At 53.0% G+C, this 23,974-nt stretch overlaps 1 protein-coding gene across 1 annotated transcript in view; it reads right to left on the bottom strand.

Annotated features, from left to right (window-relative positions):
- Positions 1-19: 19 nt before the first annotated feature.
- CDHR2 (cadherin related family member 2) overlaps positions 20-23,974 on the bottom strand; it is a 39,105-nt gene continuing 15,150 nt past the window's right edge. Inside the window, exons 4-32 of the mRNA XM_082456326.1 lie at positions 22,728-22,867; positions 22,563-22,616; positions 20,452-20,541; positions 18,519-18,608; positions 17,768-17,893; positions 17,545-17,691; positions 17,389-17,464; positions 17,174-17,289; positions 16,515-16,748; positions 15,428-15,583; positions 15,183-15,344; positions 14,835-14,896; positions 14,013-14,256; positions 11,278-11,517; positions 9,478-9,547; positions 8,741-9,346; positions 7,834-7,905; positions 7,358-7,407; positions 5,837-5,988; positions 5,579-5,687; positions 5,399-5,487; positions 4,707-4,775; positions 4,522-4,599; positions 4,367-4,427; positions 4,154-4,278; positions 3,505-3,618; positions 3,343-3,423; positions 2,963-3,020; positions 20-297 (exon numbers count right to left, since the gene is read on the bottom strand). Coding sequence (XP_082312452.1) covers positions 157-297; positions 2,963-3,020; positions 3,343-3,423; positions 3,505-3,618; positions 4,154-4,278; positions 4,367-4,427; positions 4,522-4,599; positions 4,707-4,775; positions 5,399-5,487; positions 5,579-5,687; positions 5,837-5,988; positions 7,358-7,407; positions 7,834-7,905; positions 8,741-9,346; positions 9,478-9,547; positions 11,278-11,517; positions 14,013-14,256; positions 14,835-14,896; positions 15,183-15,344; positions 15,428-15,583; positions 16,515-16,748; positions 17,174-17,289; positions 17,389-17,464; positions 17,545-17,691; positions 17,768-17,893; positions 18,519-18,608; positions 20,452-20,541; positions 22,563-22,616; positions 22,728-22,867 — 3,812 coding nt within the window. The 3' untranslated portion in view covers positions 20-156. The remainder of the gene's footprint in view (positions 298-2,962; positions 3,021-3,342; positions 3,424-3,504; positions 3,619-4,153; positions 4,279-4,366; positions 4,428-4,521; positions 4,600-4,706; positions 4,776-5,398; positions 5,488-5,578; positions 5,688-5,836; positions 5,989-7,357; positions 7,408-7,833; positions 7,906-8,740; positions 9,347-9,477; positions 9,548-11,277; positions 11,518-14,012; positions 14,257-14,834; positions 14,897-15,182; positions 15,345-15,427; positions 15,584-16,514; positions 16,749-17,173; positions 17,290-17,388; positions 17,465-17,544; positions 17,692-17,767; positions 17,894-18,518; positions 18,609-20,451; positions 20,542-22,562; positions 22,617-22,727; positions 22,868-23,974) is intronic.

A 23,974-nucleotide genomic window follows, 5' to 3' on the forward strand; every position in this document is an offset into this window, starting at 1 on the left:
GGCTACAAGCAGACGGGGGTGGAGCAACATGATATCTTATTATGTTCAGGGAGGGGTAGGTATAATTTAGGGGTAACAAGGCCTCTTCCGAGGTGACCCAGAAGAGTGGGGGCCCATGTGGGGCTCTGTGGCCAGGGTCCTGTGGCAGGGCCCCCATCACAGGTCTGTGGTATTCAGGCCAGGGTTGGTGAAGGCCAGCTCCTCCTTCTGCTGTCCATGTGTGCCCGCCTTCATTTCTGACAGCACTCTGTTCAGGGGCTCTGGATCCGGCCCCATCAGACTGTGCAGGGGCTCCTTCTGTGGGAAGAGGGAGGGGAGATGTGAGGCCAGAGGCAAGATGGGGTGATCTCCCCAGTCCTTAGGAGAGTGGGTGGGCCTTCAAGCCCACGACCAGATGGCTCTGTGGCTGGGGCCTCAGTTTCCTGACTCTGTCCCAGAAGGGGCCATGGATACTGGTGGTATAGATGGGCTCAGGTGAAGGGGTGAGCCTAAGGGGTCTACTCTGGCCTTTGCCCACCCATGGACATGGTGGCATTTGGGTGTTCTGCCCAGTCCTGAATGATGCCAGGCCCTGTGTCCTGTGCCAAGGAGCCAGTCCAGCACAGTTCCTGCCACCTGTACCTCATGGCAGGCACCGTGCTGGGCACAACCATCCGTCACCTGAGGTACCCACAGGACTCCCGAAGGAGGGATCATGTCCCCCACTTTACAGATGTGGAAATTGAGGCTCGGAGGGCTCTCTGGCCAGGAAGGGACAGAGCGGGGTTTGGACCGCTGGTCTTGCTGGCTCTAAAGCCTGTCCATGGCTCAGCGCTGCTCCTGGTTGAGTTTGGCAGGTCCTTCTGCCATCCCAGAGGGACATGTCACACCCAGGGTCCCACCTGTAGGCCATCATGGCACACACTCTCTCGTCTCCTGCCTTTCCTCTTACCCCTCCCCATGTGATGTGTCACACACTCACACCCTCACAAGAATCCCTCCAGTGGACCAGCCAGGCCCCAAGGCTCAGCTACTCCACCACATAGACACCCACGGGGACAGAGCCTCCACCACCTCCACCCTCCCCAGGGCACACTAAGGGCTTTTTCCAGACTGTGACTGTTCTGGTCCCTGGTAAACAGTGGAACATATGAGGGGCCCCAGGAGGGACTAAACATTCTGCCTGAGCTTCCCAGAGCCCTCTACACAGATCCCCAGTGGGAGCAGTTGGTACAGTACAGCCCAGGAAGTGCAGCCTGGCCCGGGAGACAGGATACCTGGGTTCTGGGCTGCCCTGGCTTTGCAAGCTTTCTGACCTTGGGCAGTTCAGCACCCCTCCCTGGCCTTGATTGCTTGAAAAGTTTGGATTGGATGAGCCCTCAGATCTCACAGACCTTCCACACAAACATTTACGGAAGTCTTAGGTGAGTCAGGGCACCAAGGGATCTGTGGAAAGAGGCCCCACCTGCGTTCCCCACCCAGAGACCCCAAGGCCCACCTACCACTGCAGGAGTTGGGGTGGAGCCTCGGGCAGCTTCTCAGAAGCCGAACAACCCCCTGCCGTTGCAGGACTGGCTCTTTCTTGGCTTTGAAGACTCTTAGCGGCCTGGCCCCCTCTCCCTCTTCAGACTCTCAGAGCTCCCTGAACCTCCCCAGCCCACAGGTCCAGCCCCACTGCTGGGGTCTCTGACTCCACTCCCCTCTGGGGGTCAGCTTTGGCCTCCACCAGGGGCTACCTGCTGGGTCACAAGCTCCAGCCCACAAGACTGTTCCCTTCTGCCTCAGTTCCCCCCAGATATGTTCAATGGAGTTTTTGCCCCAAACCATCCTGAACCAGAGATGAGCCATCCACCCAGAGGCCTCCTGCACTGCCTGGCAGCCTGGACCACCATCGATGACCCCCATCCTTGGGGGTCCATTTGGAGGCCTCCATGTTACAGCCAGGTCCCTGGGCAGCATTCTGATATTTTAACACCCACGAGAGGCTTTGGTTGACCAAATCTTTCCAAGTAAGGGGTCCTCAAGGGAAAATAAGTCCTGAATCATGAGGGACAGCAAGGGACCCCCTGGAAGGGCAGGGCCCGCTGAGGGCAGGACCCAAAGTAGGGTGGATAAAGTGGATGGTGGGTGGATATCCACCCCTACGCGCACGCGCGCACACACACACAGACACACGCTCACACAGACACACACACACACAGAACCGCAGACTATTAAAGCTCAGTGGGTGTTAGAGCTTCTCCTCCAGTGGTGGTTTTCAGAGTGGGAAGGAGAGGGTAGTTCCTTCTGGTTCTGGCGTCCCATCCCCCACCCAGCCCTCTGATCTACTCTCCCACTTTCGTGGTTCTCACTCTTGCCTGCACATTAGAACCCCAGAAGCTTTAGCAGCACCTTCCTGCTCAGGCCCACCCCAGACATCTGATCAGAATCTCTGAGCTGTGACCTGGCATCCTCAGGTCTAAAGAGCTCCCCACGTGATTCCAGTCAGCAGCCCAGGCTGCACAAATGCTTGGTCTAACTGAACCAACTAACCTACTGAACAAATGATGGTATCGTTGTTCATTTGAGCCTACCTTTGCTCCTTGGCTAGATTATGTTCATCTCTGGATCTCCTCCCCCCGCCCCACCAGCTTTTATATAAAGGATATAAAGGGAGGGAACCAGATTCCTGACCACTCATTTTATGCCAGATCATTTTTATACCCACTCTTATTTCATCCTCACAGCAGTCCTGCATATTTGGTGTTCTGATCCCCATTTATAGATGAGAAAACTGAGAACCAGAGGGAAGAATTCACCCACTCAGGGTCACAGTTAATGAGTAGAGGATCAGGCCCCATTCCAAAGCCGTGGGGCTTCCCAGGGCCAGATGCAGACACACCCATGTCAGCAGCAGGTCCCTCGAGCTCTGTCCTGAAACCCACTCCTTCAGAGAAGAGCCCCAAGTCAGAAGCCCCAGGCACCAACTCATCCCCCATCTTGCCTTGATTTCCTGCCTGCTATTTTCCAGATCCACAGAGTTGTCATCCAGGGAGTTGAGGCTGTAAGGGAGATAATGGAGCTCAGAGAATTGGCAGGCTCAGGCCTCCCTGTCTCTGGCCAACAACTACCCCTGCCATCACCACCACCATCATCATCACTACCTCGACTACCACCATCACCACCACTACCATCACCACCACCATTACCACCATGGCCATCACCACCATCATCACCACCACCACCATTACCACCACCATCACCATCACCACTACCACCATCACCATCAGCACCATCGCCATCACCATCATCACCATCACCACCATCACTGTCACCATCCCATTACCACCACCATGACTACCACTACCAAACAGCACTGCTCACCTGATGTGGTCCAAGTCACTGGAGGAAGATTGGGACTCGAAGCCCAGGTCCTTGGTGGGGAGGTTCAGCACGGGATTGGCACTGGAAAGAAGGCCCAGTCAAGTGACCATGGGCCTCAACCACCCCATGGGGCCTCTTACCCATCCTTCGGCCCCCACTTACCGCTCAGTGTTGTACACGTTAGTCCCGGGGATGGCAGAGACTGGGGGCATCACCCCCGCCGCTGTCTTCCGGGCCTCCTTGGAAGCCTTCATAGCCCGAAGTTTCCGGTGGTAGCTGTGGGGAACATGGCGGGGGGGCATCACTATTTTCCCTGCACACCTACTGTGTGCCCAGTGCAGGCCCTGAGAGTGTGACTTCACAACAACCCTGGCAGGTGGGAGTATTAGCCCCATCTTACAAGGGTACAAGGAAGAACCAGAGAAGGGAAATGATTTGCTGAAGACCACGCAGCTGACCAGTGGCAAAGCCTAGAATCAAACCCAGATGTGGCGACTGGCTCCATATGTATTGGAAAGGGAAAAAGAAGCAGCATTTATTAAATGTATAGTATGTGCCAGACACCTTGCTCAGTATGAGATGCGCATGGCTCCCTTGAATGCTTTGAGGGATCTAGTGTCATGCCCATTCTGCAAATGAGGAAACTGAGGCTTGGGGAGGGGAGTTTAACGTACCCAAGAGGTCATAACGGGTCACCGGGGATTGAATACAGATGTACCTGACACCTAAACCCCAGGTCTTTCTACCCCTCAGATATCTTGGGTGGTGGGAGAGGCGAGGTTGGAGACACAGGGGGTGATGGGAGCAGCACCTCTTCTGGGTACACACGAGGACCGTGGTCATGATCACGATGACCAGCAGCAAAGCCACTCCCAATCCTATGACGATGTTACGGAGCGTGTCCGGGAACTCTGACTCCTGGTCCCCCTGGGAGCCCTGGAGAAGAAGGATTGTGATGGGGGAGGATGTAGGGTCAACACCCCCCTCCCCACCCCCCTGTTACCTCCACCCTGCCGACACTCACCAGCACCACCAGCCCCAGCTGCAGCAGCTTGGTCAGGGAGTCCTCGTCATTCCGGATCGTCCTGGCCACAGAGCCCCGCTCAGGCCCGAGGGACGTTGGCATCCCCCAGGCTTCCTGCTCACCCTCCTGCCCACCCCAAGGGCAGCCCCACTCACACACTCAGCTGGTCAACGGTCAAGGCCGACCCATTTGAGAAGACAAAGTAGGCATCGAGGTAGGAACGGCCTCGGGCCCTGGAATGGGGCAGAGGTGAAGCCAGCAGCCCAGAACCACCAGGCAGGCCCCTCCTGCTGCTGGTCCTCTCTTCTTCACCCCAGCCACCGGTCCTGTGGGCACTCACCGAGCCGTGGATTCTATGTCCTGAATGTTCACAATGTAGACAGTAGTCCTGGTCGCCTGGACAAGAGCCCTGCAAAGGGGGCAGGTGTCACGGAGGGCTGGGGTAGGGGCCTTAGCCCAGGCCTGTAGCCAGGGCTCTGCCAGTGGAAGTAGGGATTGTGTGAGGGGCACCTCCTCTGGACAGCTCCATTGGCTAAGCAAGTAGCACTTCTGTGCAAATTAGACAAGGATGCCCCTTCCTCTGGGACTGGGTTTACAGTTTAGCAAGCAGAGTGCCCTTGTGCAATGCACAGCCTTTGCAACTGTACATGGCAGCCCTATTTAGGCCTGTCTCTGCCCAGCCAACCATAGGCTTCTGGGGGCAGGCAGAAAGGAAGTGCAAGTACAGGTACAGGGTCAAAGACAAGGACACTACCTAATGCACTGCGGTAACCTAAATGGGAGGGAAGTCCAAAAGGGAGGGGATATCTGTATGTGTATGGCTGGTTCATTTTGTTGTGCAGTGGAGACTAACACAACATTGTAAAGCAACCATACTCCAATAAAAATTAATTAAAAAAAAAAAAAGACAAGGACAAGGTCAAGTGTGGGTCAGGGACAGGGTTAAGAGATATGCCATCCAGGTTTCTGTCAGGGACCAGGCTCCCAGGCCATGTTCTTCCCCACAGGCCCCTCCCAGCTCCCCGGACCTACGCCTTAATCTCTTCCGTGTTGGCGCCAACCTCCTCCTTGCTCATGGAGAACTGCAGCCTCACACGGTAGCTCTGGTCCACAGTGAAGAGCTACAGAAAGAAGGCGCGGGGAAGATGAGGCACAAGGGACCCAGGGGTTGGCAGAGGGCACTAGGAACTGAAGGCAGAACCCAACACTCACATTTAGGGTGATTGTGGCTTCCTGGGCAGGACCCTCAGAAGACCTGTCCTGGGCCTTGACCGTCACTTGGTAAGTGCCTTGGAGAGTGGAATCAAGGTTGGTCACCAGCCTATGGAAGGTAGGAGGACAGAGCTCAGTCTTGAAACCCAAGCTGAAGTCTCCTTGGAACCTCCTTGTACACCTCCCAGGATAAGGAACTCACTGCCTTGAGGCCCTGCTTGGCTCCCCCCACCCCATCCAGGGGCTGCCCACAGTTACTCAATGTTGCCAATGAACACGCTGGCCTCCAAGGAAGTGGAGACACGGAAGAAGCCCCGGAAAGGGATCACGGCCCCATCCTTAGCGATGAAATCCACTTGGAGGATGGAGAACAGGATGGCCCCATTGTTCCCTGAGTCATCGTCTCTGGCCTAGGAGCAAGGGTGAACAACATCTGCGGGCCAGGCCAGGCCAGGCACCCCTCCATCCCCAGCAGGAGTCTGAAGCTAGGGTGGCCTGGGAGGATGGTCCCCATGATCTCTATCAGCCTTCCCCAGGCCACTGACCAAATGCTTTAAACAAACAGTGTTTGAACAAGTCCCTGCTTCTGGCCCCCCAGCTCAACAGGTCATTGCCCAAAGTCCCTCCCGTGTGGAAATCCCACCCTGCTCTCCCCTGCCCCTGCCACTGCCACACACACACACAAGCTCAGGGACACTCAGATTTCCTGGGCACCTACTGTGTGCCAGTCACCTTCCCTTAGATCCCTCCTTTCAGTGCTTGCTAACATGAGTACGAACTCCCCAAGTGAACCACGAAATGATGTGGGGAGAGGGCACAAGCATTTTTATTCATTCTAGTGCCTTTTAGAGAAGAATATAACCAACACACAGAGCTGTGAGTCCACTGACGGCACTGTTCAGGATGAGGCCAAAGCTGGTGTTTATGTTTCAAAAAGGAGTCAGTTTAAAGAAAATTGTTCAAAGCCATGGCCAGACTCATGACATTGGAATGCAATTGGCTGAAGACTGGAAAACTGACTGTTTAAACCTAGAAAGAACCTAGAGAGGGAGAATCACTATCCCCCTTTTATGGGAGAACACTGGGGGTCTGAGAGAGACCCCGTCCTGCCCACAGGCACACGCAGCTCTAAGTGGGGAGGGCCAGGCCCATCCATCTCCACACCTGTGCCCTTTCCACAGCGCAGGGAGTGGCGCCCACATACAACCCATCTCTTAACCCTAAGGAGTTACTGCAAAGAACTGACAGCTTCTTGTCCAGGAGGGAAAGTGAGTTCCAGAAAGGTGTGGCAGCTCCCCAGCTCAGGAAGAAGCCCAGCCAGGCCCAGGCCCCAGAGCTGTGTGGGAGGCCGCACTACCCACCTCGACCCCGCATGGCATAGCTGCCACCCTCTAATAAACACATCCAATGCCATAAAAATTGAAAGTATTTTTACAATTTTGCTCTGGAAATTATTTAATATGAGGAACTTGTTTAATTTACAGTTACTATGATTTCTCTGTAATGCTCCAGAATTCTGGTGCAGTGAGAAAACCACTGCAAGTGATTTTTATGGTCATGAAATTTTTATGAATACTACATTTAACAGTTAATGGAGTTTAATCATATCAATTAAGCAGGTGTTCGTTTCCATTCTGGGGTTTTCTTTTCATATGTCGGAGCCAATAGATTTTCTTTCTAGTGTTAAAACATTTTGGGGGCAGCTGAAGGACCTAAAGGCCTAGGCCCTGTGTCTCCTGGAGCTAATGTGAATGACAAAATTTGGAGCCAAGGACTTACCTGGACAGAAGCCACCTGCTGGTTGGGTATCACAAGTTCTGGGATGATCACTACAGGTGTGGACAGGAAGAGGTCAGTGGGGTCAGGGCCAGTGCCCACTTGGCCAAGTGCTGACCTTAAGCCCAGTTCAGGGCTCATCCCACCAAACCTGCCCTTAACCTCTCTACCACCAGAGACCCCCATTACTACTACCCCTAAGCCGTTAGTTAGCAGGTCCTCCACCTCCCATTGTGCAGATGGGGAAACTGAGGCCCAGAGAAGGAGGGCCTGGCCCAGGGTCAGATGTGAGCTGGGACAGAGCTGGGGTGAAAACTCAGGTCTCCCCTCCTGTGGAAACCCTGAGGGAGAGGCAGGGTTGGAGGCCTTCTTCCCTTTCTAAGGGCACAGCTGGGGTCTGAGGAGCATCTGTGGGAGTTGCCCAAAGGTAGTCCTGGCAGAGTACAGTGTGGGTGGGGAGGGAGGGGATTGCTGCTTACCGAAAGTCTTATTCTCAGGCAGAAAGTAGGGTGCATTGTCATTCACATCCTCAATGGTGATGGGGAGGCTTCCTAGGGGGGAAATGTTGGCTGGCCTTGGTCTCTAAGCAAAGACCTGACCCAGAAAGTCTGGTCCTCAGTCTTGCTCCCAGCAGCCTCCCTCCCATGCATCATCCATGCTCAGTCCCCTCCCCTGCTCCTGACTCAGGATGCTGACTCAGTCTCCTCTGGCCTTCGTAGGAGGGAGCATCCTCCCCAGACCTCAGAGAGGACAAGCAACTTGTCCAAAGTCACACAGCAAGAGCAGTGGGCCAGGATTGAGCCCAACCCAGGCATGTCCCACCTGACCACAACATTATTCTGACCCTTACTAGCTGTGTAATCTAGATTATTGAACTGCCCACCCTGTGCCTGTTTCCTCATCTATAAAATTGGATAGGGATCACCTACCACATGGATTGTGTGGGAATAAAATGAAGAAATGCTTGCAAGGTACTTGGCATAGCTCTTGGCTGTAGTAAGGATTCAATATACGCTAGCTGTTAATATGATTGTTATTGCTACTTGGTGTCAGAGGTGGGATCTGAGTGCACAACGGGCTCTGAAGTGTGCTCTTTCTTTTACGCTGCCTCACAACATAATAGCATTAGTTAAGTGCTTACTATGTGCCAAACACTGCATGAAATGCTTTACATATATATTCTCATTTAATCTTCACAGCCAACCTACTACCCAACTCCACTTGACAGATGGGGCTACTAAAGCTTGGGGAGGTGTCATGACTTTCCCAGTGGCACAGCTGGTAAAGGCTGGAGCCACAATTTGAACCCAGACCTTGCAGGTGCCAGTTCTTTCCCACAGCCCCTATGTTACAGCCTGCTGAGCCCTGCAGGCCAGGCTGCCTCACCGTTGTCACTGTAGGCCTGGAAGCGGGGGTCCGTTGTGAGGTCATAGGCCCGCACAACCAGCGTGACCAGGTCACAGGTCTCATAGTCGATGACTTCACTCTGACTGATGAACACAGAGCCGTTGGCCATCACAGAGAACCAGCCGTGGCACAGACTGCCCACGTCGACCCCGGCCTTGGTACAGATGACGTTCACAAGCTGTACCTCCACCTGGGACATGGTGTCCCTGTCCTGGGCCACCACCTCAGCCACCATACCATGCTGCGAGCCATTCTCAGCCACACGGATGCCCCGGAGCGAGGCTGAGTCCAGGGTGGGTGGCACGTCATTCACGTCCTCCACATTCACGAGGACTTTTGCTGTGGCGTCACGCCCCTGGGGGTCTGGGTTCTCAGCACTCACTGTCAGACTGAAGGAGTCCTGTGTCTCATAGTCCAGGCTCACGCCCGAGGGCAGCTGGAGGTGGCCCTCCGCCCGCCCAGACCCCAGCACCAAGCCTCGGAGCAAGAAGTTGTTGGCACCGCCCCCTGATAGGCTGAAGCTGATGCGGTTGTTGGCTTCCGTCTGGTCTGCATCCCAGGCCTCCACCACGCCCACCAGCACTCCTGTGAATGAGGGGCAGAGTGTGGAGGGACCCCTGGCCCGGCCACTGGGAGCATCCTCTGTCCTCACCCCCCTTGGGGGCTTCAGGCCTGCCCTCGAAGGGGTCGTATAGCCTGGCCGAGGGAGGACTTACCTGGGTCCCTCTCCCTCACTGAGAAGGAATAGCTGGACTGGTTGAAGATGGGCAGATTATCATTGATGTCCTGCAGACAGAGGCAGTTCTGAGCCCAGGGAACTCAGGAGACCCCAGGTTCAGCCTCCCCAGAGCCAGTCTGAGAAGCCAATACTTCCCCTGGCCTGAGGCCCAGAATCTCTGTCCCTGTCTCCTCAGACAGCACTGCCTGCTTCCTAGATGATGAAACAGGCTTCAAGCAGACAGAACTCGCCCCGACCCCACCTCTGGGGCTCAGAGGTCTGTGGCGGTACTCTGAAGTTTGGTGTACACTCTGTTTCCCTGTGCACCACCCAGAGCCATCTTAGACCCTGCTCTTGGGAAGGATAGTTCTGAGTCCCCAACTGTGTCCCTGTCTGGCCCAGCTTGACTCCCCATCTCTCGGATTTATTGGGTTGGCCCCAATACCACCATGATCCCACAAAGGCCCAAGGTTTCCCTGGTCCCCTCCTTTCTCCTGTCCCTCCTGACCTCGGTCGATCCCAAGACACTCACTCTGTGCTCAGGTGGGGCTGGGCTGGGGGCACCTGCCAGGGCTTGACCTGGTCCTGTCCTGAGACGCCCACTGTGTTCTGTTCTCGCCTTCCCTCTCCAGTCCTGGTCACCCCGCCCAGACAGAGCGCTGCCCCTGTTGTCACAGCATCAGGCCAACTCTGCCTGTGCTTCCTCCCCTGATGCTGGTGTGTGCTGGGCGCCCTTGGCTTTCCCAGTCCTTCCCCAGGATGGCCCAGAGGTGTCTGCTTTTGCTTTCAGCTTTTTCTAAATAATGGTAGAAGGAACATCTTTGAAAACAGAGCCCTCTCCCCATTAACCAGATGTAATTTCTGATGGCGATTTCCCAGAGATGGCGCTACTGCCTCCGTGCACATGGCCAGCTGCATTCTCAAGGTCGTCCTAACTCACAGGAGTGGCTAAGAGCACAGCTCTGAGTTCAGTCCAGCTCCACCTCTTCCTCACATGTGACTTTGACCTCTCTGGGCCTCAATATCTTCATCTGCAAAGTGGAGTGGTCCTCCCTACTCACAGAGCTCATGGGTGTGAAAGGACCCTTCTCGCTCAGGAAATGCAATTTTGCTTTCTTCCTTCTTTGTGGCCTACTTCCACCCCAAGGACAGCTGGCAAATCCTCATCCAGCTTCTGTTTCTCTATTTTCCCTGAGGTCTCATTCTGATCCTTGTGGGAAAGCGGCACATTCCAACCCAGTGGGAAACAGGGCTGCTGTGTGGGGTGGTGCGGGCTGTGCACTGCACAACCCGAGGGGGCACCAACCACATTGTGGACATTGTAGAGGAAGGTGCCTGTGACCCAGTGGCAGCCTTAGAACCAGACAGACTGGATTCAAAACCCCATTCTGTGACCCGAGGCAGGCTACTGAACCTCTGTGTGTCTTAGTCCCTTGATCAATAAAATGGTGCTAACCAATCCATCCCTTGCAGGACCAGGTATACACTGAGTGTCTTCTCTGGGCCGGGCATTCTTTGAAACACTTTCCATTTTTTAACTCGTTTTATATTATTTTCATCCCCATTTTGCAGATGAAGAACTTGAGAACACAGGGAGGTTGAGCGATTGCCTAAGACCACACAACAAATGAGCCAGGATTCTGACCCATCAGCTTGGTTCCAGAACTCTTTTACCCACCGCACTGCAAAGGGCAGAAATGTGACTTGAGTTGGGAGGACAGGGAGCTGGCCATCTGCTCAGGACCCCCCCAGTACAGGGCTCATCCTGGACCCTGTCCCCGGCTGAGCCAGACCTTACCTCCACAGTGATGGTGACATTGACGTCAGTCCAGAGGGCAGGCTCGCCACAATCAGACACGCGCACGGTCAGCACGATGCGGCCCCCCAGGGTGGGGTTGATGGCCTCTCGGTCCAAGGGCCCCAGGTTTCTGAGGATCCCTTTGTCGGGGTCCACTGAGAAGTTGTGGCTGTTGGGGCTGCTCAGCAGGCTGAAGTGCAGAAGGCTGTGGTTGGTGCCTGGCTGGTCATTGTCGTGAGCCTGTGCAGGTAAGCAAGGTTGGGACGTCAGCCATCAGGTGCTCCCCGGCCCCAGCCCCTGCCCTGCAGTCTGGACTCCCCCTCCAGCGCTGGCCCATGAGGGCAGTAACTGGGCCTAAAGCCAGAGCGATGCCCCCCAGTCTCCCAGTCTCAGTCTCGCATCTGAGAGGGCCAGACCAACAGCTTTCAAGAGCTTCTGAGGTCTGAAACATTGAGGTCATTCATTCATCCCACAAATGTTTACCTACCATATGCCCAGCCCTGTCTAGGTACTGGGAATAGAGCCATGATCAAGACAGTGCCCTTATGGAGTTGATATTCTAGTGGGGAGGGAGGAGTGGGGGTAGTATAATATAGACAGCCGAAGTTTAAAATAAACAAACAAAAATAAGTGTGTGTTGGGGAGACTTCCCTGGTGGCACAATGGTTAAGAATCCGCCTGCCAATGCAGGGGACACGGGTACGAGCCCCGGTCCGTGAAGATCCCACATGCCGCGGAGCAACTAAGCCTGTGCGCCACAACTACTGAGCCTGCGCTCTGGAACCCGCGAGCCACAACTACTGAAGCCCACGCACCTAGAGCCCGTGCTCCACAGCAAGAGAAGCCACCGCAATGAGAAGCCCGTGCACCGCAACGAAGAGTAGCCCCCGCTCAACGCAATTAGAGAAAGCCTGCACGCAGCAGTGAAGACCCAACGCAGCCATAAATTTTAAAAAAAATTGTGGGGGAATTCCCTGGTGGCCTAGTGGTTAGGATTCTGGGCTTACGCTGCTGTAGCCCGGGTTCAAGCCCTGGTTGGAGAACTGAAATCCCACAAGCCGTGTGGCATGGCCAAATAAATAAATAAATAAATAAAGAAGTGTGAAGTCCAACAAGATTCTGATTTTCCCATGATGACTACTTCAGTGCTGTATTTTTTAAATAGCTGAAATTCTTCATCCAATCTGTGTGTGTGTGTGTGTGTGTGTGTGTGTGTGTGTGTGTGTGTGTTTCTGTCCTACCAAGGTCCTGAACACATGCTTAGTGTGCCTTTGGGGTGATCCAGCACGGAGAGCACAAGATGCTCTTCCCTGCCACCAGGCCTTTGCACATGCACATGAATGCCCTCTACACCTTGTCTGCTTGACTCCAGGTCAGATTGGTGCCTCCCCTGGTCCTCCACAACCCCTGTGCTACCTTCAGTACAGCGCAAGTGACACCCTTGGATGAGGGTCTGCCACCCTCCCTGAAGGCAGGAATTATGGTGGATTCATCTCGGAGGACCCAGGGCCCAGCAAAGGGTCTGGTGCATAGTAGATGCTCAGCAAATATGGCTTTGAATCCAGAGCTGGGCTAGTCCCACTTGGATCCAATTCTTTCCCCTCCTCTCTGCCCACTGCCACCTTCAGGTTTTTGTTTCAGATCTGTTGGGATCATGTTTATGAAATGAAAAACTCTGTCTGTTCATTCCTTGGCGCTCTGAACTCAGGCCGGTTAATTCACCAAGCACTTCTCAGGGCTCACACTGGGCACCATGGTTCTGGCAGCAAATCTGAAATGCTCCTGCCCCAAAGAGCTCACAGACCAGGGTGAGGAGCACTGAGGTACATGAAGAAAGGCCCAGGTTTCAGCACTGCCACTGACTGGCTGTATAACCGCAGAAAAGTCACTTAACCTCTTTGAGCCTCAGTTTTCTCCTTCTGTGAAATGGGGAGCATTAGAGCACCTACTTCATAAGTTTGTCAAGAGATCAGGGATGGGAATGTACTCCGGAAACCACAAGCCCCAGAAAGATGGGAGGGCTCCACGGCCATGTGATTGTCATTCCAAGGACCTGGTTTCTCGATTCTCACAAGATCCCCTTACAGATGACTCAGTGGAGAAGCTTCTGAAAGCCTCAGAATCAGGGGCGAAGCTTCTCTCCAGTGTTCCTCTGGAGCCAGTAGTGGGTTTTTATCTCACAGAGTCTGTGAACCTGACCACTGATCTCATTTCCATTTTTGCTTTGGCCATTAGGAAGCTCAGAACTGAGTACTCAGCCCACTCCTAGCAATTGTATGGCTTCTACCTTTGTGCACTTAAAAAAAATACCATCCTTATTTTCTCTTTTTCCTTATTTCTTTTATCACACTTTTAAATCTAAGCCACCTCAAATCCTTTTTGGAATGAGGCAGCAGCCTGAATTTAAAAGAGCAATATGTTTTTGAGGGCTTGTTCTGTGCTAGGCCTTGTGCCGAGCACTTTACATCCGTTATGACCCTGGGAATAAGTACTGAGATTGTCTTCATTTTCCAAAGAAGAAACGGAGAAAAAAAAAAAAAAAGAAAAAAAAAAAAAATTAAATATTTACATTGCAAAAAAAAAAAAAAAAAAAAAAACGGAGGCCCAGAGAGACTGAGTGACTTTCTCAGGACTACACAGCAGAGCCCAGATTCCAACCCAGGACCAGCATGACTACAGAGCCAGGCATGGTGCCGTGTGCCCGTCTCACCCGTCAGCTACAGGCTGGCTCGCACCTGGATGGTCACGGAGACATTGCCCTCCTCTTCCTGGACAAAGATGTTGTAGGAGCCGCTGACCACGGGCTTGTTGTCATTGATGTCCAGCACGACAATCTGCAGCATGGTGGAGGACGACAGGTTCCCGCCGTCCGTGGCCAGCAGCGTGAGGTAGTACACGGCCTGCTTCTCCCGATCCAGCAGCTCACTGTTTCTCACCGTCACTGTCCCCGAGTCTGGATCCACCGCAAAGATGTCCGCCCTGTGCAGAGTGGCCAGGTGGAGCAAATAAAGATACAGGATGGGGCTTCCCTGGTGGCGCAGTGGTTGAGAATCTGCCTGCTAATGCAGGGGACACGGGTTCGAGCCCTGGTCTCGGAGGATCCCACATGCCACGGAGCAACAAAGCCCGTGAGCCACAACTACTGAGCCTGCACGTCTGGAGCCTGTGCTCCGCAACAAGAGAGGCCACGATAGTGAGAGGCACGTGCACCGTGATGAAGAGTGGCCCCCGCTTGCCACAACTAGAGAAAGCCTCGCACAGAAACGAAGACCCAACACAGCCATAAATAAATAAATAAATAAATAAATTAAAAAAGATACAGGATGCCCACTTCAATTTGCATTTCAGATAAACAATGAAAAATATTTTAGGACATCCCATGGAATATTTGCAACCTACTTATACTAAAAAAAAAAAACCCATTCATTGTTTATCTGAAATTGAAATGTAACTGGGTGCCCTATATTTTATCTGACTCCTCTAGCCCTGCTGTGAGGCAGAGAGGTGAGCCTGGGTCCCGCTCGCCCACCCGCCCGCTGCCCACCCGGATAACTTACCCATTCCCCGGAAGCAGGCTGTAGGTGACACGGCCCCCCTCGCCCGTGTCTGGGTCGGAGGCCTGTGAGGCAGAGAGATAGACAATGGAACACTGAGCAGAAGCCATACCCGCACTGTCAACCGTGCAATTGATGAGGACAGGGCCGTCCTGCTTCCTGACCCAAAGGGAGAAGCCCCCGACACACTCAGACTGACACATAGACATCACATACACGCGCACGCGCATACACACCTGCTGGCCCCCGCTGACATCAGATGATACAGAAACTCCAGCAGGGCCACAGCCCCAGGCCTGCCCATCTCCGCATCTCTCCCAGCCCTGCCCAGCCCTGTCCCCCATCACTCACTCGGATGCTGTTGGTGACCACATAGCCGACCGCACTGTGCTCGAAGACACTGAGGTTGTACAGGTTGTGGGGGAATGTGGGCCTGTGATCATTAATGTCTCTAAGGTGGATGGTCACCAAGGCTACCGAGGAGCTTCTGCTGACCGAGTCAGTGGCCACGACCTGAGGACAGGGGAAGAGGCAGCGGCATTGGGACTGGAGCACCCCGTGGCCCGCTCTCCCTGGTGCCCCACAGCACCCCTCACCTGCACCAGCATCACCGTTTGTGTCTCGTAGTCCACCAGCGACGGTGCTCTCACCAGCACCTGCACATCCACTGAGCCCACCGCCCGCTCCGGGGAGACGCTGAAGGCTTCAACATCAGGGCCCCCCAGGGATAGCAGGAAGGTGCCGTTGCTGCCCTGTAGACGTGGGCTACATATTAGGGACCCCACTCCTGCAATGTACCCACCTGCATCTTTCTCCCAATCCCTGGCCACAGGTCCCAGGAGGGTAGGCTAGTCACTAGTCCCTGTCAATGTGGGCTCATCAGAAGAAGACCTCCCCGAGGCCCCAGCCTGGGCTGCAGCGCCTGGACACACACCCCTCACTCCCTTTGAGTCTTCCGTACCAGCCACCATGCACCACTCTCCACCACCCAATCCAACGCCAAACATCATCAATGTCCAACGTCTGTCCATTATCCACACCCCCTCTACTCCACACCCCTCTCCAGTCAAGGCCAACCACCATCTCAACACACCCACCCATCCACCACTACCCAATATCACCCTCCAATCGACATTTTGTACCAACTCATTATCGCCAAATACTACCAAACACCATCCATAGTTATTCAGCATTCAATACTACCCAAATCACCCAGCACTAAGTATCAACCTCCACCTAGGAATACCCTCCAACTTGACACCCACCCAGACCATACTGTGCTCAAAACTGCCCACATCCTCCACTACCCAGTACTATCCCAGCACCCCGCAACTTCACCATCCACACATCACTACCCCCTCTACTCAACACCGCCAAAAATTACATTCCACTCAACAACACCCAGCATCCAGGACCAACCTCCACTCAGTGCTGCCTTTCTGTTCCCCACCACATAGCACCACCCTGAACACAAGTTTACCCACCAGCTCAACATCACTCAGCAGTTCCAATGTCACCCAACAGCTCCGACCACAACTCATGGTCAGCACCACTGTTGCCCACTGCACACTGCCCCATCGAGCACTGTGGTACCACACTCTGCTGGTCACTCGCCACCTTGCCCCCCAGCGATCTCCCAACCATCACTTCCACCCATGCCGCGCATGGTCTGAGTGCCCCTGCCTTGTCTGGGTCGTAGACCACCATGGTTAGGTCATCGATGGGGATGCGGGTGGAGGCGTGCTCGTCCACGTAGCCAGTGAAGTTGACTTGAGCCTCTTGGGGGGTGAAGGTGCAGGTTGGGAGGCTGCAGTTGTAAAACTCAGGTTTGTGGTCATTGACGTCTGTCACTCTCAGCGTGACCCATATGCTCACCTTGGCCTCCTGCCCATAGATGTTGGGGTCCATCTCGGTGGCCTGAGAGCAGAGCAGAGGCCGAGAGGCAGAGGTCAGAAAACCAGCATTCAGAGAGAGCTGAGATCAAAGGTCAGAGTTTAGAAAGTCAGGGTGCAGGGCTTCCCTGGTGGCGCAGTGGTTGAGAGTCTGCCTGCCAATGCAGGGGACACGGGTTCGAGCGCTGGTCTGGGAAGATCCCGCATGCCGCAGAGCAACTGGGCCCGTGAGCCACAATTACTGAGCCTGCGCGTCTGGAGCCTGTGCTCCGCAACAAGAGAGGCCGTGATAGTGAGAGGCCCGTGCACCGCGATGAAGAGTGGCCCCCGCTTGCCGCAACTAGAGAAAGCCCTCTCACAGAAACAAAGACCCAACACAGCCATAAATAAATAAATAAATAAATGTATAGAAAGTCAGGGTGCAAGGTGGGCAGTGGCCCTCTCACTCACCGTGACCTGCACCTGCACCTCCTCGTCCTCCTCCAGCAGCTGCTCTCTGTCCAGGGAACCGCTGACCCTGATCACCCCGTCTGGTCCAATTTCGAACCAGCCAGGCCTTGTGGAGTCTGGGAAAAGGCAGCAGGAGCAGCTGCTTCCAGTGGCTCTGACGGAGCCCCCACCCCTTCCCTTGCCTCAGCCCCAGCCTGGGGACACCCCGTTCTCACTGGAGATGCTGTAGATCACAGGGTCATTGATGCCTCTGTCGCCATCCATGGCCTCCACCTTCAGCACCGAGGTTCCCTGCGAGAAGGCACGGTCAGTGGCCAGACCCTTTCCCCACCGCTCGTCTCCACCCAGACCCCTCCAGTTCCCTGGCACACCTGGGGTGCATCCTCAGCCACAGAGGCCGAGTAAAACTCCCTGACAAACTGGGGGTCCAGGTCCGGCTTGTCGATTACAGAGATGGACACGAAGACAGGCGAGGAGCACTGGACGACGAAGCTGTTGTTGTACCTGCCGCCCGAGTCCTGCCGGGAGATGGGTCTCCATGAAGCCGGGGCTTCGGCTCCCGACGCCCCCGACCCCACGTGCGCCCGCACTCACACAGGCCTTCAGCTCCAGCTGATAGAAGGCACTCTTGTTGTTGTAGCTGAGGCTGCCGTTGAGGATGATGGAGCCGTTGGGCAGGATCCTGAAGAGGTACTCGCTGCTGTCCGTGCTAGGGATGACCTGAGGCAGAGCACAGTCAGGCCAGGCTCCCCCGGGACGGCCCTGCCCCCAGGACCTGCTCTGAGAGACCTGGGTCGAATCCTGGCTCTGCTCTCAACCTCACCAGGTCACTTAACCTCTCTGAGCCTGGGAAATGGGCTAGATATCGCCTCAGTGGGATGAAAACAGGGTCAAGTGAGCTAAGGTAGGTTCCAGGCACGTACTGGGCACTCAATGATGGGGGCCGTGGCTAGCCAATGTGTCTTCGTGAGAACTGGGGTCACACCCGCCATTGTCTGTGTGACCTTGGACAAGACCCTGGACCTCTCTGAGACTTGATTTCCTCTTCTTTGAAGCCAGGATTGCCACAGCCACCAGGTGGTGTGACGCTAACCGGACAAAGTCACAGACAGTGCCCCAGGCGAGAGGGTGGGGAGGAGGGTCCGGTCTGCAGCAGGCATCCTCCTTAGGCGGCTGGGCCAAATGAGTTCCAGAGGGGGACAGAGGAAGGCGTGGGGACCAGGGCTGGGCCGTCGCAGAGCTCCTGCTCCACAAGGTCCCTGCAGGTTGTGTGGGAGATGCTGCCCCCTAGTGGCCATGAGGGGAGGTGGAGCCCACACTCTCACAAGGACCCGCACACACTTACCTTCTCTATGGAGTACACCACTGCGCCTCCGGACCCAGTGTCTTTGTCCTTGGCCAGCACAGAGAGCAACAGGGAGCCAACCGGCAGGGTCTGTAACAAGGGTTTTGTCACCTCTGAGCTCCAACACATCTCTTCCATGCCCAAGCACATCATGCCCCCTCCTGGAGTTTCAGTGCCCCCAACTGTACCACGGGGATAGCGATGGACCTTCCAGAACCTGAAACCCAGCATTCCACAGATGTCCCCCTTTCCTTCCCACCTGGGCTGGGCCTCTGGGGGCATCTGGATGGAGGCAGGGAGCAGAGTTCCCCCTTCTCCTCTCCCCGCACAGCCTCCCTGAAACCTGAGCAGGCTTCTGATTTGCAGCGCCCCTCAGGACCACCATGAGTGATCATTCCAGAACTCAGGTTGTGCCACTCCCCTGCTTAAACATCCCTGTGTGTTCTCTGTAACCTCCAGCAATAGGTTCCACACAGCACCCCGCAGAGCTGTAAGGTTCTTTTGGGAGGCTTTTCCTCTAGGACCTGTCCACACCCTCACTATTTCTTCATGGTGGCCAAAAAGATCTTTGAAAATCCTGAACCAGACCACATCAGTCTCGTGCTCAAAACCGACAAGTGGTTCCCCCATTCTGCCCAGAATACAGTCCAGACTGCCTCCTTGGCCCTCCAGGGTCAGGCCACTGCCCACTTCTCTGACCTCACCTCCTCCTCAGCCTCCTCCCTCCACACACACGAGCTTCCTGGCTATGCCTACAACACTCCAGGCTGATTCCCACCTCAGAGCCTTTGCAGCTGCTGTTCCCTGCCTGGAATATCCTTTTCCTGGAGCAGCCCATGCTGGCTCCTCAACATTTAGTTCTGCTCAGATGTCACCTACTCAGAGAAGATTTTCCTGACTGGCTCAATTTAAAGCAGGCCCCTCCCCAGTCATGTTTTATGCTCTTCATAGAGCTCAACACCATCTGAAATAATCCTGTTTGTTTAATGCTTTGTTGATTAAATGTTTTGTTGTCTGTGCTCTTCACTACAATGTGAGCTGCCGAGGGTGGCGACCAAGTCTGTCTTCACCGGATATCCTCAGCACCAAGGACAGTGCCAGACACACAGTAGGCGCTCAATCAGAGCCTGTTGAAGGGCTGTCTGAACCTCACCAGCCTCAGGTCTGGCCTGGGGGAGGGGGACCCACACCTGTCAGGACTTTGAAGCCACGTGGTAATGAAGATTCAGGAGTGGTGTTGTGTTTGCTGCCCTGGGACCACTGGGAAACCTCCTCCTTGCCTATGCAGTTCAAGTGGGGCTGGTCCTCTTGCTAGAGAGAAAAGCACATGATGCAGACCTAGACAATTGGAGCAATCCATACTCCTCAACTGATGGGCACCTGACCGAAAATGGGCCAATAAGAGTCAGTCCTGGGGGTTTGGCTGGGACCATTGAGAAAGAGACAGTCTGTGTTGCAATTGCAAAGCTGGTGGGATGTGAGCCTGGAGCTGCTGGGGGACACTTTTATCACCATAAGGGAGAACTGCTCGCCCCACCCCAGGATGGTGGCAACAAGAGAAGCAGAGCTGCTAGGTGGAGAGAAATCTCTTTTTGATGACATGGCTTGAGTACCTGGATCCAGCCATGCCTGAAGTCAGATATACTGTTAAATTTTTCAGAAACATGAGAAAATCAATTCCTTCCCCCCCCCCACCTCTGACTATCACAACTTAGATATTCCAATCCAGTCTGATAGATTGCAAAATGTTGCTGTAACTCTGGCACATGGGGTTACATGCAACCCCCTGAATTTGGTTCCTGCAGCTGCCCTTTCTAGGAGGTGCACTTCCCAATCTTGGATGCCCTGCTGGCTATCTCTGGTCCTTCCCACTCTAAGCAGATTTGTGGGATGTCTGCATCCTACACACACACCCCGTTAAGGCAGATGTTACCTCACTGATGCTGGTGGAGAAGTCTGTGTTCTGGAAAATGGGTGCGTTGTCATTTCTGTCCTCCACGATCACCTGCATCTCCATCTGCACCTGCAAGTGAGAAAGCCCAGGTTAGCCCAGAAAACGTGGGAGCTTGAGAAAACAACGTCAGGAACATCAGGACGGGAGTGCAAGTTGGTATAGCTTCTCAGGAGAACAATCAGGTGACATCTGGGGTGACTTTTTTTTTATACATCTTTATTGAAGTATAATTGCTTCACAATGCTATGTTAGTTTCTGTTGTACAACTAAATGAATCAGCCATATGCATACACATGTCCCCATATCCCCTCTCTCTTGAGCCTCCCTCCCATCCTCCCTATCCCACCCTTCTAGGTCGTCGCAAAGCACCGAGCTGATCTCCCTGTGCTATGCAGCAGCTTCCCACTAGCTATCTGTGTCACATTTGGTAGTGTATATATGGTGATGCTACTCTCACTTTGCCCCAGCTTCCCCCTCTCCCCTCCGTGTTTTTTTGATGCCATTTCAAACGCCAGAAAAGTTGCAAGTACAGTACAAAGAATTCCTGATACCCTTCATCCAGATTTACCCCTTATTTAGTTTTTCTCTCCACAGATTTACTGAACCATTTGGAGAGTATGTTGTGGAAATCATTAGGTCATTAAAAAAAAATCTAAAATGTCCTATTACAAGAATGTTCCTTTTAGCTTTGTTAGCCATAGCGTAAAGCTGTGAACAACCTAAGTGTTAAGGAGACCAGCTAAGCACCGTGGTGCTTATAGTCCCCACACTGGGCTATAGACATACAGGAAACAGGAGTCTCATGTGCAGACACAGAAGGGACTCCAAAGCTGATTGTTGTATTGTTTTGTTTTTTGCCTGCACCCTGCGGCATGCGGAACGTCCCTGACAAGGGATCGAACCCGGGCTCCCTGTAGTGGAAGCACAGAGTCTTAACCACTGGACCACCAGGGAAGTCTTCCAAAGCTGATTGTTGAGTCGACAAGGCAGTTCAAGACCGTATATGCAGTAGGATCCCACTTGGATTTCAGAAAACGCACCCAAAACTATCATCTTTCTTCCGTGGATGCATATATGCATGTCAATGTTTAGCAATGGATAGAAAACAACACGGTGACGGCAGACACTTCAGGTGGGAGTGGGCTGGGAAGTGTTGCCCAAGGAGACTTGAGCTTTATCTGCACTTTTAAAAATGTTTACAAAGAGAAAATACTTATGAATATCCAAGTCATTAAAATGATTTTTTTAATGGATAGGGTTTGGGGAATAGGTTATAAAGACAAAACCCCCAACTTTCACAGACACAAGACACAGCTGTATAAGTGTGTTATTGAGAAACATGAACACTGAGACCAACCTATCAGCCAAAGGGGCTGAAAGTGATGACCTCAGTGGAGAGAGGGTAGGGAGGTATTTGGCACTTGTTTTTTTATTAATAAGTGTATTAATACAAGTTAATAATGTAATTGGGACTTCCCTGGTGGTCCAGTGGTAAAGAATCCGCCTTACAACGTAGGGGACGCGGGTTCAATCCCTGGTCAGGGAATTAAGATCCCACATGCCTCGGGGCAACTAAGCCCATGCGCCACAACTACTGAGCTCGCGCCTCAACTAGAGCCCACCTGCTGCAAACTACAGAGCCCATGTGCTCTGGAACCCATGCGCCACAACGAGAGAGAAGCCCGCACGCCACAACGAATAGCTCGCGTGCCTCAACGAAAGATCCCGCGTGCCTCACGAAGATCCTGCATGCTGCAACTAACACCCAACGCAGTCAAAAGTAAATAAGATAAATAAAAAATAATACATAAATCTTTTAAAAAATAATAATGTAATTAATGGTATACAATAGATATACAAAATACACAAAAGATAAACCATATATTTGTATAATTAATATAAATACTAAAATCTTGGTTAATATTGTATGACAAAAAATGGAGACGTATAATTTCGATAAAAATAAACATTCAATTCATTTTTTGTTAGCTGGGGCTCTCTGCTTATTTGTGGTGGGCAATTAGCGGTGGACCCTCAGTCCCCTGCTCTCTGATCCCTGGACCTCCCTTCCCTCCCCACTTCTGACTCACTGGGTTGTTGTGACCGTCGTTCACAAAGATGTTGATGGCAAACCAGTAGAGCGTCTGCAGTGGGCAGAGAGAAGGGAACCAAGGTAAGCCCTGTTCGGGTGCCCACCAGGGCCCTCCCTACCTCCCCAACCCCTCACGAGGCCTTCCCAGGTTGCTTCCCTTTACCTCATAGTCCAGAAGTTTGGCTAGCTTCACTTCCCCAGTATTCGGGGTGACATTAAAGAAGTACTCATAGGAGCCACTAATCCCATAGGTCAGAGGGTCATTGTCCTGGTCCTGAGCTATCAGCCAGAAGACCTCAGCACCTGCAGACGGGACAGGGAATGCACAGGGTCCACGGCCACCTAGTTCAATGCTGGCCTGGCCAAGCTGCCCACGAGGCCCACAAGAATGTCAAACTTCTTTTAAAATTAGAAGGGCCAAGACATGGAAACAACCTAAATGTCTATCAATGGATGAATGGGTAAAGCAGATGTGGTATACATGTACAATGGAATATTTTCAGCCTTAAAAACAGAATAAAATCTTGCCATTTGTAACAACATGGATGGACCTAGAGGGAATTCTGCTAAGAGAAATAAGTCAAAAAAAAAACAAATACTGTATGATCTCATTTACATGTGGGATCTAAAAACAAAAACCAAGCTCATAGATACAGAGAAGATTGGTGGTTGCCAGAGGTGAGGTGTGGGGGACTGAGAAATGGGTGAAGAGGGTCAAAAGGTACATATATCCAGTTATAAAATAAATAAGTCCTGGAGATGTAATGTACAGCATGGTGACTAGAGTTAATAATACTGTATTGGGTATTTGAAAATTGCTAAGAGAGTAGGTCTTAAAAGCTCTCATCCCAAGGGAAAAAAAAAAAGCCATCTGTAACTATGTGTGGTAACATATGTTAACTAGACTTATTGTGGTGATCATTTTGAAATATATACAAATATATCATTATATTGTACACCTGAAACTAATATAATATTGTATGTCAATTATACCTCATTTTTTCAAACGGTAAAAAAAAAATCAAAAGGAATTAATGATTATAATCTAGCCCTCAGGATATTTGTCTTTATGCCAATGCAGTATATTAAAGTATATTTTTAATGTATTTTTCTGGAGGGAGAGGCCTACAAAAGCAAAAGTGCCAGAACAGTGACATGGTGGTGGGGCCCAGCACCCAGCCTGAGGGTCTCAGAGGACCAGCCTGCCCCCCCATCTTGCCCACGACAGCCTTTCAGGGACAGTCTGGGCAGCACATCTGGAGTCTGCTCTTCTTTGACCAAATAGTTCTGGCTCCTCCAGAAACTCCTTAGAAAGCTTGGTCCCTTCCCACCCAGGCCCCCTCCTCCAGGAAGACCGTCAGGCTAGAAAGCTGTTAGTATCTACAGTATGTTTCCTCTGTTGTGAGACAC

The sequence above is a fragment of the Balaenoptera physalus genome, assembly GCF_965194825.1.
Source record: "Balaenoptera physalus genome assembly, chromosome: 3".
Lineage (NCBI taxonomy): Eukaryota > Metazoa > Chordata > Mammalia > Artiodactyla > Balaenopteridae > Balaenoptera > Balaenoptera physalus.